This window comes from Hyaena hyaena, unplaced genomic scaffold (genome assembly GCF_003009895.1).
Source record: "Hyaena hyaena isolate Hyena2069 unplaced genomic scaffold, ASM300989v1 scaffold_1041, whole genome shotgun sequence".
In the NCBI taxonomy this organism is placed as follows: Eukaryota; Metazoa; Chordata; class Mammalia; order Carnivora; family Hyaenidae; genus Hyaena; species Hyaena hyaena.
This window is the reverse complement of record NW_024081677.1, coordinates 417,593-437,382: the sequence shown is the minus strand read 5'-3', so window position 1 is coordinate 437,382 and position 19,790 is coordinate 417,593. Positions and strand designations below refer to the sequence as shown.

Below are 19,790 nucleotides of genomic sequence, written 5' to 3'. Positions count from 1 at the left end.
CCATTGGCATCATTTTTATACTGTCCTTTGAAGAACACTTCAGAATTTGCCAATATTTTATTCATTTCTCTTAAATTCCATTTAACACAGGTGTTATTATTGTGTCTTGTACTGTTCTCATTTTTTTTTTTTTTTGTATGGATAGTTGAATGACCCACTCAAGATGACCTGAACAACAAGATGTGGAGCTTGACTGGGCTCAGGTCTTCTGATTCTAAATCACAAAGTCATCTGGAACCCAGAGCAGACTTTTTCCTTCTCCCCTCCTCTTACTGTCACAGTCCTTACCCCATGCCACCCAAACTCCTTAAGGGAAGGGAACTGGGATGATAGTGAAAGTCCAAACCATTTCCAAGCTCGACAGCTGGAGTCTTGTCAGTTTGGGTAATTCCTGGTGGGCTCAGACTTCTTGAGGGAGAGACTTAGTTTCTTACATCTCTTGAATCCTTCAATAGTACATGGCTCTGCACATAGGAAATACACACCCCCTACTGATTAACTAACAATTATCTTGAGTCTAGAACATGGAGATTGTAACATTGGAAGAATGGCCTGATGATCTTCACTGGAAGATAGCGATTAGCCATGAATAGATTCCATGCTATGTTCTGCTAAACACAGGGGTGTTTTACTTTAGTAAAATTCTCCTTCCGCCCAAATTATCTGATGAATCAAAATTATACCTCATCTTTTTGTTTTTTATTGATTGCTTATATAAAGCACAGTGAGATTATGTTTTAATTAAGATTTATTGCAAAAAAATATGAATATGGATGACCAGTTCTCTTCATTATCATATACTATTCAAACCTGTTTAGCCTCCCAAGGTATAAAACTTACCAGCACAATTTTTTTCTGCCAAAGCCATGCATTTCTACTTCACCATTCATCCACTTATCCATTAACTTAACATTTAACGAGCACCTGTTAGCATCCCTATATTTGAGACACCCACAGTTAGACTAAGTAAACAGGTTAGATAGATTAGGCAAATATAAAGTATATGATATGCAATGTATACATTGTCTTATTATATAAATAATGCAATTGCAACACGTAATCCATGTGACTAAAACATAACATGGTAGAAAATCCAGGGGTTTTAAAGTCAGAGAGACCTGAATTCTAATCTTAAATGTGTCTCCTAATTGTGTGAATTCCCAATTCTCTGAATCTTCATCTTTTTCACCTATAAAATCTGGAGGGTAATTGTGAGAATTCAAAACTTGTTCTATTAAAAACTTCTTGCCAAGCACTACTCTGTTCTTTGAAGTAGTCTGGATGATCCTGCAGTACCAAGCAGATTCAATATTTGGTGGCATAAAGCAGTCAAGCTTTGTTTCTCATTTTCCATGTCCACTGCAAATTGCTTGTTGCCTTCCTCACTCAATGACCCAGGCTGACAAAGAGACCACTGCCAGGAATTTGCTGGATACAGTGGTTGAGAGCCATGGGAGAACTCTGGTGGACGTCACACCAGCAGTTTAATAGACGGCTCGGAAGTGACACCTCATTTATTGGTTAACACTGGTCTCTTGGCCCTACATGTCACAAGGAGAACTAGAAATTCTCTCTTACTATGAGCCCATACTGAAGGGACCTGGAAAATGTAGTAAAGCCTGCCACTGTTTGCTTTATTTACTGTGACCCTGACTTTGGAATGGGTGTGCCAGACCTGACCTGGCCGTGTTTGGCCCCAAGAAGGATCACATACCTGTTCTTCTTCTTGTATTACTGCCTAGCACTGAACTCACAGATTCTGTAGAAAGCCTAGAAGTCAAGATATTGAGAACTGCTTCCTTTGCACATCTGTTGGGCATACATTTGAGAGTCCCAGTTCTGTTTCTGTCAGCTGCAATTTTCTAAAATAGTGGATGGTGCATTCTGCCTTCCCTGGGGGCACTCTGGAATGAATGAAGAGATTGCCTTCAGGGAGGTCTTTATTCCTGAGGATTTGTTCTGCCCCTGTGTATATCTGCTCCTAAAATCTGACCCTGGTGTTCGTAGTATCTCATGGGTCACCTTCACAGCAATAACTGTAATGTGGTTGATGGAAGATCAGAAAGCCGGAGCCGGACTAATTTGAGGAACCAGGTGGGCTCGTAAACAGTTATTATTGATGAAGAATGACTTCCTGGCTATTTACAGACAGCTGTTTTCTTGTGCTGTTCAGTTTTGGTTTTGTGGGGTTTTTTCTTTAATAGACTTTTTTTTATCGCACTTGAGGATTCTTTGGTAATGTCTTCTGATTTACCACTTGTCTGTGTTTTTAATATCTAGGAAGAACATAGATTGAAGTGATTGCCTTTGGTAGCAACTTTAGTGGTGATGGGTGTGGAGTTATTAAAATTTATAGTCATGCTGTTTTTGCAGCTACACTTTGCTTGTCTTGGAAGGGCTTAGAAAAGGCAAGGAATGTGGAGAGAGAGCAACTACCAAGTTGTGACAGGAAAGCATTGGTGCAAATGTTGTGTTTTAATGTTCTGTTTGCTAAAATTTACATTTATTTTTACAATATTTCTTAATGACACTACTGCCAAAGCAGCCAGTCCTTAGCTCGTACCACCACTTTCGACTATACTAATGAGGAGAAAGAAAGGGAAAAGATGACTGACATTTATTGAGGTCTCAAAGTATGCACAGTCATGTGCCAGCCATTTCCCACATATGTGTTCTCCTAAAATCCTCTCAAAAAAGCTTCAAAGGTAGCAATATGCTGTTCCCTTCCTCTACAGATCCCTTTATAGCAGGGAAATCAGAAGTTAAATGACGTGCCCAAGGTCATTTAGCTTTCAGAGCCAGACAGAGGTATTATTTGAACCATGCTATGCTAAAACCATTTTTATCCTATTGAACCAAATAACCTCTCTGGTGCTCACAGGGTGTTGTGTATGGTCACATGTTTGGTTTGTTCCTCCTCGCGATCTCATTTATGCCTTATATTTTAATAATATTTTACTACTTATAAAGTGTTATATTAATGATTATAATCATATCATTTTAGCCTCTTGTCGGCCCTAGGATGCCTGGAAAGTTGGTACCCTGTCCCTGTAATGTATTAATAAGAAATGGGTTCAGAAAAATTAAGTAATTTGCCCAAAGGTCAGTCAGGGCTGTTTCCAAAGCCACGGCCTTTTATCCCTCATATCTTCTCTGGACACATGAGCCAGCAGAGTTTATCTTAATGGCAGCTGAGCGTGATGGATTCAAGCATCGGCAACTATATGGGTACTTGCCACAAACTTATAATGAACTGAGACAAAGCATTTAGCCACAGCTTATAATGCCATTGTGAGCCCATGACAAATGACAAGGAGGTTGCAGTAATGAAATCTTATTACTGCATGTAAAGAGCCCACATCTGAGGTCTAGCATAGCCACATTTACCACCATGGGGAAACACAGTGAAACATCTGGGTAGAAGGGTCTCCACTGACATTGGCAGTAGAGCCAGCAGGATTAAGAAGATCTCTCCGAAGCAGTGATCGCCGCGGCCAATGTGTGGTGCCTCAGATAAGGACCAAATATTTATTCTGGCAGAGATTAAATCTTCTCTTCCCCTGAATCTATTATGGATCTTGCAGAAAATCTGCCCAAGAGTATATCTCCCTGATCAGCCAACTCACTCCGCCAGAACTGTACTTTGCCACTGCTGTTGCTGAAAAGCGGCAGAATGCTGGTTTAAAGGTCTCTCTCTGCCTAAAACTGTCTCCATCCATGATTAATTAGTGACTCAGAGGTGAATTGAATCACCAGCAATCCCTTCCGTGCATCCAGGATTTATATAGTAGTTTCTCAATGAAGAACTGTGGTGCAATAAACAGCCTACATTTGCGGAGTGGACAGAGGAGTAATGGTGTCTGCAGTCAGGGTGTCTTAACTCCTCCAGTTCTCTCATTCTGCTAAACAGGTTATGACTCAGGTTACTCCAGCCCTGCTTATTTAGGCGTAAGGGCAAGTAGATTCTAACAGACACAAACCCCCTTAAAAATGAATGCCAACGCTTTTTAAGTAAGGGAACACAGAAAAATCATATTATCTTTTTAGAATTCCTAGAGAATTAAGGAGAAAGGATAAGATAGGTCGTAACATTATTAATTATAGGCATGAAAGATGCAAAAAGAAGCCCTTATCATCAGTTTCATTTATCCATTGTAATGCTAGGTACTTTGTTTAGTGCTGGAGACACAGAAGTGGGAAAAAAGCCCGGAGAACATAGTGTCACAGTAAACAGGGATTTATGAAATCATAAGTACATTTAGTCCCCGTTTGAGGAGGCACCTGCATTCCTTTTCTCAGAGTACAGAACATGGGAATTGCAGACATCTTTTCACATCGCATGCTGTGCTATCAGGGCACAAAGGAAATCGTGACGTCCGCCCTGTATCACATGCTGAAAGCAGCCTTTCTTAGCTTAGGTTCCTGCTGTCTAAAATCAAGAATCCTGGGGGAAACCTGGGTGGCTCAGTCAGTTAAGAGGCCAACCTCAACTCAGGTCATGATCTCACAGTTCATGAGTTTGAGCCCTGCATCAGGCGCTGTACTGACACCACGGAGCATGCAACCTGCTTCAGATTCTGTGTCTCCCTCTCTCTCTGCCCCTCCCCCCAGAAGATAAATAAACATTTCTTTTTTAAAAAAGACTCCTGAGTACTTGTCCGTTCTTGTATCAGGAATACAAGACATGTTCCTGATTTAGGAACATTTAGGACGTGTTCACATACTAAAGGAAAATTGGCAAGACGAAGAAAGCCTGTCTTTTGAAAAAATAAGTGAAGTGTACAAAACTCTATGGAAACCAGTGCCTAAAATCTCAGAAGTCTTAATTTATTGACTTTAAGCATACCAAGTGCTTAATAAATATTGTACTTATATATTAAATGAATTAATGAATGAACCCAATTTCTAAATCTGAGATTCTGTGAAATCTTTCTTACTTAGTTTATATGGATTCCAGAACTTTCCCCCCCATATCTTTCTTCTTCTCATCCTTTGTCCCCTTCTTCTCCTTTTCCCAATCCTCCTCCTCTCCGTCCCTTTCTCCTCCTCGTTTTTATTCTCCTTTTACTTCTTGCATAAGGACATAGAGAATAATGGAGACTTTGTGGACAAATACAACGGCAGGGTTACCACTAAATGTTATTGTCCTCAGATGTCCAGCCTATTGCTTAGCTAATAGGTCAGACAACTAGAGGAATGGAAAAAGCTGTCTCTGTCTCTCTTGGCCGTCCATCTGACATCACACATGCTATGATACCCTTCCACATGGTTGATAGACTGATTATGTCTGTTCAGTAAGGTTACTTCCATTTTGTGTCTCATTGTGAATACCAATCCCAACCCTTAGTCATAATAAATTACTAGAGGAAAAGAATTAAGAGTTTTAATAGCATTATTTATGTTTGCCTCCTCCACCTTCACCATAATCACTACATTCATTGCAATAGTGTTATTCACTATGTCTCCCCCTCCAGAAGTCTTTTTTTAGGGCCATTGAAGTTCTCTTCTGCTATATAGCATAAATCTGTAGCACTGAAGATGATACTCTTCTTTGGATGAACCTTCGGAATAGGGTTGCAAGTGTAGAAAGAGAGGCAGTCATCTGACCCTGAAAAATCAAGCTCAGTTTCACTGGCCTCTACTGAGGGTACATGTTTTATGTATTTTAGGCCTACAAAAAGTATCATCAGGTGCAGACCTATAGGGCTAATCCTTCTGTCATTGCTTCCTAATCATTCATTGTACCTTTCCCTTGGCCTTGATCTCCTCCCACAATGTGCAAGCATGCTTATGTTTCCTCTCTATTCCTTAATCTAAACTGTGAGGTGATCTAGAGTCCAGTGTCTAATTACCTGTCTTAGAAAATAGATTTAATTCATCTCACAGAAATCAACTTTGCGGTGCCACTACACAGTTGTTAGGTAGTTCTCTGGTTCCAGCCTTGATATCTGTTGAGAGCAATCACATGGTGTAACCTGAACAGGGCAGCCTGTGAGAGCAATCTGGGTGGCTTTATACCATTGGTTTTTATGTTCAGGATGAAAGCCCATGGAGACATGTAGGATCCTATTGTTAACTTCATGCTGACAGCTCCCTCTGGGTACCTACAGATTTATTGTTAGTTGGGAGGATCAACTTTAAAGGGAGAAAACCTTGTGGTTGGTGATAACTATGCCTTTTGTGTTTCTTTATCACAGGAACAGGGGAAAATTGGAGTTGTCTTCAATATTGGCACAGTTGACATCTCCATCAAAGAGGAGAGAACCCCTGTAAATGATGGCAAATACCACGTGGTACGCTTCACCAGGAATGGCGGCAACGCCACACTTCAGGTGGACAACTGGCCAGTGAATGAGCATTATCCCACAGGTACATGCTTTACTCTCAGTGACTGGATACCAGCTTTTGGTCTCCCATTCTTACCTCTAGGGGCGATTTTCTCATAATGGCCACTAAATCATGAAACACCGAATATTAAGCATACATTCGTGTGTGTGTGTGTGTGTGTGTGTGTGTGTGTGTGTGTGTATGAGAAGATAAGGTAATCCTTTAGGACTTGGTTCAGTATAGGGAGCTTCTGGAGACTTACTAACTATGCACTGAACACTTCATGTCAACCTGAGGAATACTGCCTGACTGGCTCATACTAAAGATGATTACTATAGGTTTTCCAGAGCATTGCAAATGAGGACCAATGGAGGGAAGGCATGCCATCTCTATCATGAGCTATTGTTGATAATCACAGGATAATCACAGAATAATCTATTTGAGATCTAGACTCTGAGGTGCCATTTAGTCAGGTGAAGTTGAAGATACAGATGGTCAGAGATTTCAGCAACACTGTAAAAGGAAGTTTACTAAACTTAGAATGATGAATATCAAGTCAGGGTAACAATGAGAGAAAAACTAAGAGTTTTGTTCATCCGGTTGGCTTTGCCAATTTTTTTTTCTTTCATTTACACTAAACCTGCCTTGATAATTCAGAGAGTGGTCCTAGTGGGCATTTTAACAGCGAGCATGCTGGTGTGGGAGGGAGAGGGGTTAATCCTCTGTTTAAATTTTATGGTCAAGGAGCATTTGCCAACAAACTCCCAGAACCAGATGGCCAAATCAAGGGCAATGGGAGGAAAGGTTGCTTTCTTTTAAAGAGATCATTCAAATAATCCATAAGCTTTCCCACTCATCTCTCCCTTCTCCCAGGAAAAGGGCCCTCAACTCTGATCGTAAAAGTTCCAGGAGTAGAAGGGAAAATACTTCGGCAAAGGCCTTTGTTCCACAATTGTATTATCACCCGGATGCGAGAGAATAGCTCAGAATACTGAATTTTTCACTAGTGTGGACATGATGCTGTGCTTCACTCTGTCTCCTACACTTCAAACCCTAGCCTGTAACTCTCTCACTGCTATCCTCTCAAGAGTGGAGTGAGCACAGAGATCAGGAAGCTCCAAGCACACTTTCAGAAGTTTAAGAGCTATTTAGCTAATAATGATCACACTTTGGAGATATACAAAAAGTACATTTCCCTATTTGTGGCCCAAGAATTTTGAATGACTTGAAGGCTGTGATTGTTTTCATGCCTGATTCAGTATTAATTTTCTTTGAAAGCCAATTAGAAGTAATTGTGCTACTGTTCCCCATCCCATAGCCAGAGTCTTCCTATGTCTTGCTTAAGAATTATAACAGCATCGGGGCGCCTGGGTGGCTCAGTCAGCTGAGCGTCTGACTTTGGCTCAGGTCATGATCTTACAGTTTGTGAGTTCAAGCCCCATGTCCGGCTCTATGCTGACAGCTTGGAGCCTGCAGCCTGCTTCGAATTCTGTGTCTCCTTCTCTCTCTGCCTCTCCCCTGCTTGCACTCTGTCTCTGTCTCTCAGAAATAAATAGCCATTAAAAATTAAAAAAAAAAAAAAAAGAATTATAAGAGCGTCTACACACAGCATACAGGACTCCCAAAATATTGAAATAAAAAGCCTCACCTACCCATTTATCTACCATCTCAGTATCCATACAAAAGCTAGCTCAGCCTTTGCTGGGAGTCTCTTGTCATGCACTTAGCACTTGTTAGATTAAGGCACACAAATGACCTTATGCATTTATTTTTGAGCCTTTGAGGAGAGCCAGAAGTATTAGCAGCTACTATGAATTCTTATCATCCAAATTTGCTAGACACTAATAGAACTGATTTTTAAATGTTTTGTGCTTAAACTTTGGGGGATGGGTGGTCAGGGGAATGAAAATAGCCTGAGATCTTAAAAGCTGTTCATTTGCTCAATGGAAAAATCGTTCTTTCTTGATATGTGTTATCACTGGCCCTGCTAGTAGTGCTGTAGGATTTGTTGTGTTTCTATTAGGAATTTCAAAGATTTCTAAATTGATGTTAACCACTTGCCTTGAGCCAGTATAGAACCCACAAGCTTGCTGAAGACTCTTTAATGGCCATTTAAAAACCACAGATAAGTAAGAAAACCAGTGATCCTTGTGTGCCTATCTCTTTGTATCTTTAGTTCCAAATTATGGGTTGCTTCCTATGTTTTCAAAACAGAGTAAACCTTTCTTTAATGGCATTGCTTACCACTGAAAATGATTATTACTAGTAACACTTGGTAACTGTTATTTAGTAATAGTAAGTATTATCACAGAGCATGATACAGTATAGCAGTTATAAGTGTGGGCTTTGGAGTCAAGTGGCTGGAGTTGGTCAGCTGTGAGTCTAAGGCAGGCTAGATTAAGATTTTGAAATGCCCTATAAACACTGAAATATGTGGTGCCTCTCGCCACATGTAATTCAAAATACAACACTGTACCATAAAATAAGTGTGTAAGAATTTCTAACACATATGATTTTTCTTCTCTAACTATCACATTAGACTTTAAAAATACTCTTTCTCCCTACATTCTCATTTTTTACTGATTTCCTGGTTCTCTGTGTATTCTTCCTATTTGTGGATCCAGCTTCCTGTCAGTAACCTTGGGCACCTCCCAAGGTTTAACCTCCCACACTCCATTTACTAGTCTATAAAATGGGGTTATGGTAATAATTTCCAGGGCTAACATGAACATTGGGTTGAATGCATGTAAAATGTTCAACCTAATACTCTGTTACTTAAGTCAGTACTCAAAAAATGTTAAAGAATGATCAAATATTTGGGTAACATTTTTTTTTACTGTTATGTATTCACTCATCCAGATTATGTCACTGTGACCATTAAGCAGCCCATAAATTGTGTAGGGTGAACCCTCATTTTCTCCATTCAAATTTAAAAAGAGACCCAGGGAGACACTGTGTCTTTCCTAAGGTCACATAGTAAATGTAGAACAAAATTAAGACCATATTCTCCCATTCTTAACTGGGCAAAATTTGCACTCTTGCTCCCACAGTAATTGGGGGATATTTTGAAAAATACATGGATAGAAATGAGCATCTCTCTTCTTGTATCATCTTAAATTTATTCTTTTTTTTTTTTTTTAAATGTCCTATTACATTGGTCATTACCAATCACCACACAAAGGTGGTTATTATAAGATGTGGTCAAAAATCGTTTTGAAAAGGAAAGATTTTTTGAGCTCTGCTGAAAGACTCATTTGTAACAAGTCCAAGCTGCCCTCTGACAGCAGTGGCAATATGCTTCCACAAAGCAATTGAAGGAATACTGAGTATTTGAAGGAATTATCATCATACTTCATTGCCTAGATTGGAAAATGGCATTAGAAAGTCCAAACTTATTTTTAATTTTTTAAAGGGCAAATGTTTATTTGAAACATTCTAGTTTTATATTCCACTCTTGTAAGATTCAGTAGGAGTGGTCACCTTTTGATCTTTGGATACCTTACTTCTCTCCCTCTGCTACTGAAAGGATCCACTTAACTAAATGTAAAGCATCGTCAGAGCAATCTGGCAAGATTTAATTTATATTAAGCTGTGAGATTAAAATACCGCCTATATCTGGGCTTCTAGGAACAAAAGACATCTGGTCAGGCAAGCTTGACACAATTTCTACAAAAGTGATCTATTCTTTTCCCAAGCTATCCTATTTCATTCATGGTGATGAGTATAGAAACAATCAAAAGGAGTTCAGGTGTGCTACTTATCTCTTGCTAATGTCTAAACAGTAAAGAAATACAGAAGAGCTCCTACAGCATATTCACATAAGTTATCTCATTTTGAGGGCATGCTCTCAAGGAATCGTTCCTGCTCAACAGGTCCCTGTGTATCAGGATGAATGGGTCAACTCCCAAATCTTCTCATGGACATTCATACGATTTTATGTAGCTCTACTAGATCATCTCACTGTGAAATATTTAGAAACCAGATGGGCCCAGGGCATGCGGCATTGGCTCTTTGTGAATCAGGAAGGATCCAAAATGAAAGTAGTTCTATAGCCATTGGGATCTTATATCACTTAATTCCAAGGATAGAACTCAAAAGCAACTTCTTTCTTTGAACCTGAAATAGAAAGGCTAAGGAACAGGAAAGGGAAATAAAAGAAGAATCAGCCCAGAGCCAGCATCCAGGCACTGTCAAATGTTCCTTATAAAGCCTCTGATTACTGTCTTGACACAATGCAGTAGTGGGGACAAGGGAGGGGAGGTGAAAGGTGACTGAAGCATGAGGGATTAATTTTAGCCCCAGCTGCAGGCCACCTGGGAGGCTGAGCTGACTGGGATTGTTAAAGATCCTCTCTGCCATGCCTGGGTGGCTGGTTATGTCACCAGGGCTACTATAACCCTGAGCATGTGCAGTAGAGGGCTTTTAGGTCAGAGACAGGCTTCCTGGAAACTGAAGACTGAGAAGCAGCTCTGATGTGTTAGACTTTACCTTTTCCCACTGCAGATGGTACTGAGGAGAGCAGAGTCTCCATTTTTTTTCTTTTCCTCTTGATGTGGCATGCCAACTCATTTGAAGGGCTCTTGGTTGCATTCCCCTCTTCTAATCAATAAAATGCCCCCTGATGACCTGAGCTTAAATGTTGTCTGACCACTCAGCTCAGAACATGAAAAGGGTGCAGAGGTCTTTCTTCTAGGACAGTAGATTAGAAAACTCTTTATATTTGAATATGTCAAGTTCCACAGAATTTTGTCTTTGTAAGTATTAAAAGCAAAAACATTGCTATAGTGCTTAGTGATGCTCAAAGTGCCTTCATATGCGTTATTGCATTTGAGCATCTCTCCATCCTGGGAGAGGGACCAGGATTGATATTATTACCATGATAGCCATATTAAGAGTATATCACTGGGGCTCTGAGGAGCTAAATAACTTACCCAGTATTCACACAGCTGAAGGAGTAAAGCCAAGATCCCTATCCTGATATTCAGATTGCACTAATTCAAATTTCCTGCCCATTTTCCTATTCTCAGAGTCATGATTTTATTGATACCAACATTAGGTTAGTAGGGTTTGGTTTGGTTTTTTGTTTTTTTGTGTTTCATTTTTTCACCAGAAATATTCTCAAATAGAAGTTCCTGCCTGGGCCAGTTCAGTTAGTTAGGGTTTCTCAGCTTTGGCACTCTAGACATTTGGGGCTAGGTAATTCTTTGCTGCAGGGGGCTGTCCTGTGAATTGCGGAATGTTGAGCAGCCTCCCTGTTTTATGCTAGTAGAGGCCGATAGCATGTCTCCAATGCCAGAAGTCCTCTGGGGGACACAGTTACCCCTGGCTGAGAACGTCTCTAACATTTCATTTCAAATGCTTATTGTCCTGTATATTTACACAGTACACCTGCAATAAGAGAGATCTCTTTGTCCACATCTCATCTTCAATTATTGAGATTTTGAAGGGTTAAAAACAAGTCTGTGTACTTGACATGATGCTGAAATTTCTCAGGTCTTGGGTTTTCATTAATTCCTACCCAGGAGGTTTTCGTTCCTTTTCTTTCTCTTTGCCTGCAAACATTTGAGGCCTTGCCAGATTCGAAGCATGCATTAAAACAAGCCCCATCTACTTGCTCATTCATCCGTTCAGGACTAGTGTTACTTTCAGTTCAACTGGAGGAAAAATAAAAACCAATAGTGAAGTCCTGCAAGGGGAATAACAAGTGTAAGTACAATCAAGAGGGAAAGCCCTATTTGAACATGTTTTCAAGACGGTAGAGATATAATGACAACTAAAGAGAGACTTACTTGATGAATGTTTGAACATTGCTAGGTACATTTTAAAAACCATCTTATAAATAAGTTCTTCAAACACTTGGGCACAAAATGTTTCAATTAATCAATCAAACCAGTGCATCCTGAATACTTGGACTGCTAAATAGTTCAACTTGTCAGGAATGAATTAGGATACACCAACAGGTGAGTTTCTACTTGTAAGGGACTTTAAACTTGTTGAGGTTAGTCTGTGATGAAAAAAAAAATGTTTAGGATCACCTAAGTGCCTCAGTCGGTTAAGGGTCCAACTTCTGCTCAGGTCATGATCTCATGGTTCATGAGTTCAAGCCTGGCCTCTGCTGGCAGCTCAGAGCCTGGAGCCTGCTTCAGATTCTGTGTGTGTCTCTCTCTTTGCCCCTCCCCAGCTCACACTCTGTCTCTGTCTCTCAAAAATAAGTAAACATTCATTTTTTAATAAAAATATTTTTTAATGTTAAAAAAATCTTTTCAGTAGATTTTTTTTTTTTAAATGAAGCAGTGTTCTTTAACTTAGCTACAAATGAGATTCTCCTGGGAACTTTTAATAAACTACCTGTTCTCAGGCCCCAGTCCCAGGTAATCTAATTTAATTGGTCTGAAGTGTGATCCTCAAATCAGCAGCATCACCATCACTTGGAAGCTTGTTAAAATAGGGCATCTTGGGCCTCACTGCAGACCCACTGAATCAGGATCTGCATTATAATAAGATACTCAGGTAATCCAAGTGGAGTGTAAAATCTGAAATACACTGATCCAAGCATCAGTAGATTTAAAAAGCTCCCATAGTCATTCTGTATGCAGCTAGGTTGGAGAATCACTGTTATTGAGAAAACTAAAAATGTCTCTTTTTTCTCCTTTCAGACTGACTACAGTGTTGTTCAACATGGTAGCCACTAACTAACTGCATTTAGCCACATTTGCAATGCAGCTGATATGACTGAGGCCCTGAAAATTTATTTTTATTGAGCAATTATTATCCCCTAGGCACTGAGGATTTAAATATATATTTTTCATTGAGTCCTCAGGCCAGCACTGTGAGGCTGGTGGCTGATGGCTTATATTGGACACTGAAGGACTGGAAAATACTCTCTGTTATTTCCTTTTACTTGTTACATAAATGTAAATCATCAATAAACTCATGGGCATTTACCTTCATTTACCTTCTGAACTCACCTAATGTATTTTGTCATTGTAGTCACTGGTTAATCAATCACTCCAATTAAATCATGGGATTGTTATCCCAAAGTTACAGAAATAGCAGATGCTACTATCTCAACCAAATTCATCCAGATGGTGATGGCTACCATTTTTGAGCAATTCCTACATACTTCCCACTTCAGATATAAGATATTATTTACTCTTGATACAACCCTTGAGACCGATGTTAATTTTATACCCATTTCCTAGATTAGGTGCAGTTTAGAGACATTAGTTACTTGACTAGCTCACAGAATTTTTCTCTCCGGTTAAATCTCTAGTTTCTGCCAAGTTACAAGTTAGCATTTCCCTGGACATTTATGACATTTGACTTGCTCCACAACATTGGTTAGGTCTTTTGGGACTTTGGTGGCCTCCTTCTTTTCACAATCCTCTTTTACCTTCCAGCACCATCTCTACACGGATGGGAAGGGCTTTATTAAATGAAAGTCTGTTTTACTGTTTAATGGTCTTGCTTGGGGGATGGGAGACTTTTGAGAGGGTACATAGTATTTTTTTCTTTAATTTTTGTTTTATCAGCCAACCTTCCATTCTCTTCTGAGAATTCCCAGCCACAAGATAAATAGCCTCCTCTCTTACAAGTTAAATACAATTACTGCTATCAAATCTAGAGTCTTCCTGGCCCTGTTAGTGTCTCTTAGAAGCTGATAACCGTTTCAAGGCAAACTGTGGGCTTCTGGCTGATGCTAAAATTAAACATAACCACCACAAAAAGACAGGAATACATACACAAGCACACACACATTTGTATACACATATATATTTACATACACACGCATGCTATGGAAAGGAACATTTGGGATAGAGGGAAAAGGAACTCACAAACACATGGCACATGGACATAAGACACATGTCCCTGAGACATTAAACCATCACATGACTCACGGTTATTTCTGATATAATTAAATAACACACAAAGGAGTTTGTAACCATTATGAAGATTTACACCAGATAATATGACAGCTATTATAGTAACTAAAGACATTATTTATCCAGAATTCATTTGTAAATAGGGAAGTGCTTTTCATATAGAGAGATGTTCATCAAAGGAATAATATTTCCGGAAACTTCTATAGGACTTTATGAGATACACATCTGAATCTTGGGTCTTGGTTTATACTTTTGTCATCTTTCATAGACTGCCTTGAGATTTAGAGAGGAATATGGAATTTAACAAATTAAAAGCCATATATTAATTATTTATTTAATCATACATTAAATGGTATACATGTTATCATTTAGGGACTCAGTGAAAGAAGGAAAGAGAAAATTGAGGTCACTTCTAGGCCATTATGGGTCATTTAACTAGAAATGCAAAGAAAAGGATTTCTTAATTTCTGTGAATAATGAGTATATGTACATGTTAAACCAAATCTGTGGCATAACACTTTCAAGGTTAGAAATACAGTGTGGTCACCTTTTATGTGATTTTTAAATTATACTCATTTGAGATTAATGTGACATAAAAATACTAGGAGACATCTTTAAAAAATACATAGAAACATCTCACTCTCCACAAGGCATCTATAATTAACACATACTCTTCCAAATTAAAACAATCATCAAATATTGCACAATATCAAAGTCAGGCTAAGTGAGTTGTGTTTGATTTTTCCTATTGTCACAAGAAGCTCCAGTGTAGATAATAAATAGAAATACTGGTCTATAAAATTTGTCTGAATTATTAAAATTCAGAATCATTATCCTAATGATAAAATGCAATTACCCTGTACTGTTTTTACTCCGCCCCAGAGTTAGATGGACATCAAATGCCCTAAGACCTTTCCAAGAGTATAGCTTTATTTAAAGGAAAAGTTTGTGAGTTCAGTCTTTTCAGTTTAAGTCTTATACAAGGTTGCAGGGTCCCTGTAGTTATTTAAAGTCTAAAAAGAACATTGAGCTTCTTATAGAAAGGCACTGCATAAATATCCAATAATAATAATATATATTCATATACAGTATGTCATTTATAATTCTATAAAGCACAGAGGGAAATGAAAGGCGCTCTAAACTGTAAATCACTCAATCGATTGTAATCATATTGCAGCTCATCTCAAAGAGATAAAGACTTTCCACTCCTCTAAAATCCCTGTCAATACTCCAGCAGGCTGAAGAAGAGGGAAAGAAGGGTCAGAGGAAGAAAGAGAGAATGAGTGAAGGACAAAGGGACACTTTTAATCTTCAGTTCATGGAGTGAATGTGGACTGGATTTGATTCCCACTGATATTTACTTTGGTTTATGAGATACTTTCTTTTTCACATGGTACTTTTACAGCCTTACAATACATCCCTGATGCTCTCTGTTGGCCTTGACGGGGGGGTTTGCCACATACCAATGATTGATAAACGGTGCTGCTTAGGAACACTTGGGGACTTAGGTGTATAAGTAGAAAATGACAATTCAAGATAAAAGCTAAAGATTATATCAAAGCACATGTTGGAAATGAGTTGATAATGGGCCAGAAGAACATTTATATTGTATTTTCAAGTAGCAGAAACTATTTAGAAGTCATTTTACTAACTGATGTTGCCTTTTCTTAAAAAGAGATGTTGCTAATCCCCCATCCTCATCAATAGGGTGAGTTTGAGTGATCTCCTTATGCATTTATTCATTCCGCCATTCAACAAATACTAATTCAATATCTACTATGCATATGAATCCATGCTAAATGATGGGTAGATGATGGGAAATAAAACAAAGCCTCTGCCCACAAGGATCTTACAGCCTAGTGAAAGAGAAGTGCATATACACAAGCAAGATAATTTTCATGCTTAAATTTTATCATGCAGTTATTAAGTGCCAAGGATTGCACTAAGTTCTTATATTAAATCTTTAATATAGCCATAAGAGGAAGAGACTGTTTTTATCATCATTTTATAAATGGTCGCATGGAGGCCTGTAAGATTAGCTCTCTCAGGGTTTTAAGCTAGTACATGAATACCTGGAATTCAAGTCTGTATCTCTTGGACGGCAAATGTAATGCTCCTGTGCACCAGACCATAGTGTACCTACAGTTCCAGGTAGCATAAGAAGGCACCACAGATGACATCTGGGTTCAGTGACACACATAAGTACCTGATGGAGCCTGAGGACCAGATAGAAGTAGCATGGTATGGAATTTGGGCTGCGACCTAGGGTTCTCTAGGACAATGCTAACTCAGCTCCCCTACCTACCTAGACATACAGAAGCATAAACTGTGACATGACAACCTGCATCGTTCACACTGGGAGAATGAATGGGAAGCCGTTGTTCATACCTTATTTTACTTAGTGTAATCTGCCCAATGGTTTCAGGAGAGAAGTATTAATCTCTTTCTATTATAGAAGAATAAACCAAGGCTCAGGGGGTTGAGCACATTCGTTGCAGTCATACGTGCAGAAAGTGTCAGCACTGGGATTCTACATAGATTTTTGTTTGTTCCTACACCCCTCTTTCTTTCTCTTACCCCATTTTTCCATCTGTTTCCCAAGGGTACTTCAGTTTGTATTATATGTAGAGCTCAAAATCTTCTGGTTGACAGAGGTAAATTCACATGCAAATTTACTATTGTTTCCCACATCCCAGTGCATGCAGTACACTCTGTAATCACACTATTAAACATTTACTAGAAATGTATTTCTGCCTGATGCACAATTGCCAGTCTCAATGTTTAATTAAACTAAATTTGTTTTCATTTTAATCACATTATTGAAATGTGGTTTTCTCAGAGTTCAATGGTGAACTCTTCATTCCAAATGCCTAGAAGTATGTGAGAGCTGTATATCCTGGACAAGGGTATGAGGATATTATAACATATCCTTGAGTAAGGGATTTTGGGGGAAAATGTTAATTAATAATACATGACACTGGTATAGTACTTACTTTGTGTCAGCCTCATGGATTATCACATTGAATCCTCACAGCATCCTAGAAAGTGATTCTATTATTATTCTCATTTTGGAGATGAGGAAACAGAGTCTCAAAGAGTTTGAGTAACATACTCTCCAGTATCCTACAACTAGTAGGTGCTGGGGCCAACTTGGATTTGAACGTAGGCATGGAGACCCTGATTATTTATTTATTTATTTATTTATTTATTATTTTTTAATTTATGTACTTTCTACACCCAACACAGGGCTCAAATTCACACCCAAGATCAAGAGTCACATGCCTTTCCAAATGAGCCAGCAGGAAACCCCCTGATATCCTCATGTAGAGAAACTTCTTCTCTAAAAGGCCAAATAATAAAAATTATAGACTCTGCAAATTATTTAACTCTGCTGTTGTGCAAAAGCAACCTTAGACAATACATAAATGAATGGGTACTGCTGTGTTTTAATAAAACAATTTACAGAAAGAAACTATAATGAGCCAGATTTACCCATTGGTTGTAGTTAAGGAGTCCTCGAGCTAGATCATGCATATTTTGAAGCCTATAGCTCTGTTGCTGCTCATCTATTAGCTTTATTTTGTGGATTATTTTATCTCTGTTAAGAATAAAAGGGAGTGAGATAATCGCTAAGTGGATGAGTTAAATCTGAGAGCTATGAAGACATTATTGTTAAGTAGAGTACCATAGACACACTGGTGAGGTTAATTCAGGATAAAGAAATACACAAGTGGGACACGCAATCCATGTACCTGTACTTAAACAAAAACGCAACCATGCACTGCTTTCTTAACTGAACACCAAAGACACAGATTCAGTTCTACCTTCATTTATGTTATTCTGTTATTGCTTAGAACAAGATGTGAAAATAACAAACTGAAAGGCTTAATATTTCTCTAATTCTGCTACTTCTACTTGTAACTGTAAATGGTGGTAATCCAAATACACTCTCACACACTTCTTAGGGGAGTTGCATACTCTTCTTTTGAATTTGTTGTTGTTGTTTTTATTAGCTGGCTCAGCTTCCCTAACCCATTCTCCATAGCTCTTCTGCATAAAGGCTCCACCTGACCTCTCAGCATTTATCTTTTCTTCTACCCACTCACTGATATGTCCATGGTCTGGGTCTCAGAGAACCTTCTCTTCATTTTTTTGGTATTGGTTTTCCCTAACTGGTTGTTGGAAGCTTCCTACTTGGAAGCTTCTATTCTATCCAAAACAGCTTCTATTCTGTTTTGGACATTGATCTTCCATTTCAAGGGCAGACTCTTCTTAGATGTGGATACAGCTTATTTCTTTTTCTTGAGTTTTAGAGATTTTCGAATCTGCTTCTATTTACTAAAGGAACAAGTACCAGGGTATAGTCTATATATGTATGTATATATGTATATGTATATGCATAAGCGTGCACAAGTTTAAAATAAATTTCAAAAATCAAACTAAGGAAGACCAGATTTTACTAATAATAAAAAACAGATTAGCATCCCCCTCACATTTTACTGACCTCAGTATTAACTATCATAAAAGTCAAAGTTTCCGCTATCAGAGTAGAAAGCGTATACCACCAGACTTTGCTCTCTATCACTCAATTAATAAATTCCCCCACCTCTATTTTTTTGAGCCAAAGTGGCAATATAGCAGATGTTCAATGATTGTTAAACTGTACAACTGTGCTGAAATTATCGGAGACCTTTGATTCCATTGCATATACATAACAACAGTGAACACCAAGGTAAAGAGTGTCCTTTACAAACATTACATATACTTACTTTCAGGGCACCTGAGTGGCTCAGCGGTAAAGTCACCTCTCTCTCTGCCCCTCTCCTACTCTTGGTGTCTCTGTCTCTCTCAAAATAAATAAACTTTAAAAAAATTTAATAGACTTAATTTCATATTAAAGATAATCAAAAAATAACATTTTTTATTGTGAATAGCTTCTGAAATTTTACTGGGGAATTTTCTTTGTTGAAACAATTAAATCTTATTTGAGACGATTCTCTATAGATCTTGAAGAGTGAATTTCCAGTGTACTTATACAAAATGGTAGAAGAGAAAAAGAACATTCAGGCATCCATGAAAGTTAAAAAAATAACTAAATATAAATCTAACATAGATATATATGTAGAGTAAAAATAAATCTAAAATCTTCTCAGACAGCCAAGGTTTAGAAATACTTAGTAGGTCATTTTCAAACCTATATAAAACTGTTGTGAGCTGTTGACTGCTTCAAATAAAATAGGAATTTATATAAGTGAAGTACAAACTTAAATAGAACCAAAATGCTGTTAGACTTTCAAAATGAATAGCCAGGATTTTACTGAATTTTCTCTGTTGAAGGTACAACTGGACCTTCAGAGAGGCAAAAAATAAAAATAAAAAAATAAATGAAGATAATACATGGAAAAGAATATATTGCTCCCAAGGGGCAATTGAACTCTCTAAGAGGAGAAAAACCAAGTGAAATCTAACAGTCTTGCTTCATTTTGTGACTTTCTTCTACTAAGACCTCAGAGAATTTTGAGTGCCAAGGAGGTCCATAAAGGGAATTTTGAAATACTCTTAACAGATCTGTTCTTGAAA

The 19,790-nt window shown here is 38.3% G+C and overlaps 1 protein-coding gene across 1 annotated transcript in view; it reads left to right on the top strand.

Annotated features, from left to right (window-relative positions):
- Nucleotides 1-19,790, top strand: part of LOC120223810 (neurexin-3-beta) — a 361,175-nt gene that overhangs the window by 170,046 nt on the left and 171,339 nt on the right. Inside the window, exon 3 of the mRNA XM_039222035.1 lies at nucleotides 6,198-6,369. Coding sequence (XP_039077966.1) covers nucleotides 6,198-6,369 — 172 coding nt within the window. The remainder of the gene's footprint in view (nucleotides 1-6,197; nucleotides 6,370-19,790) is intronic.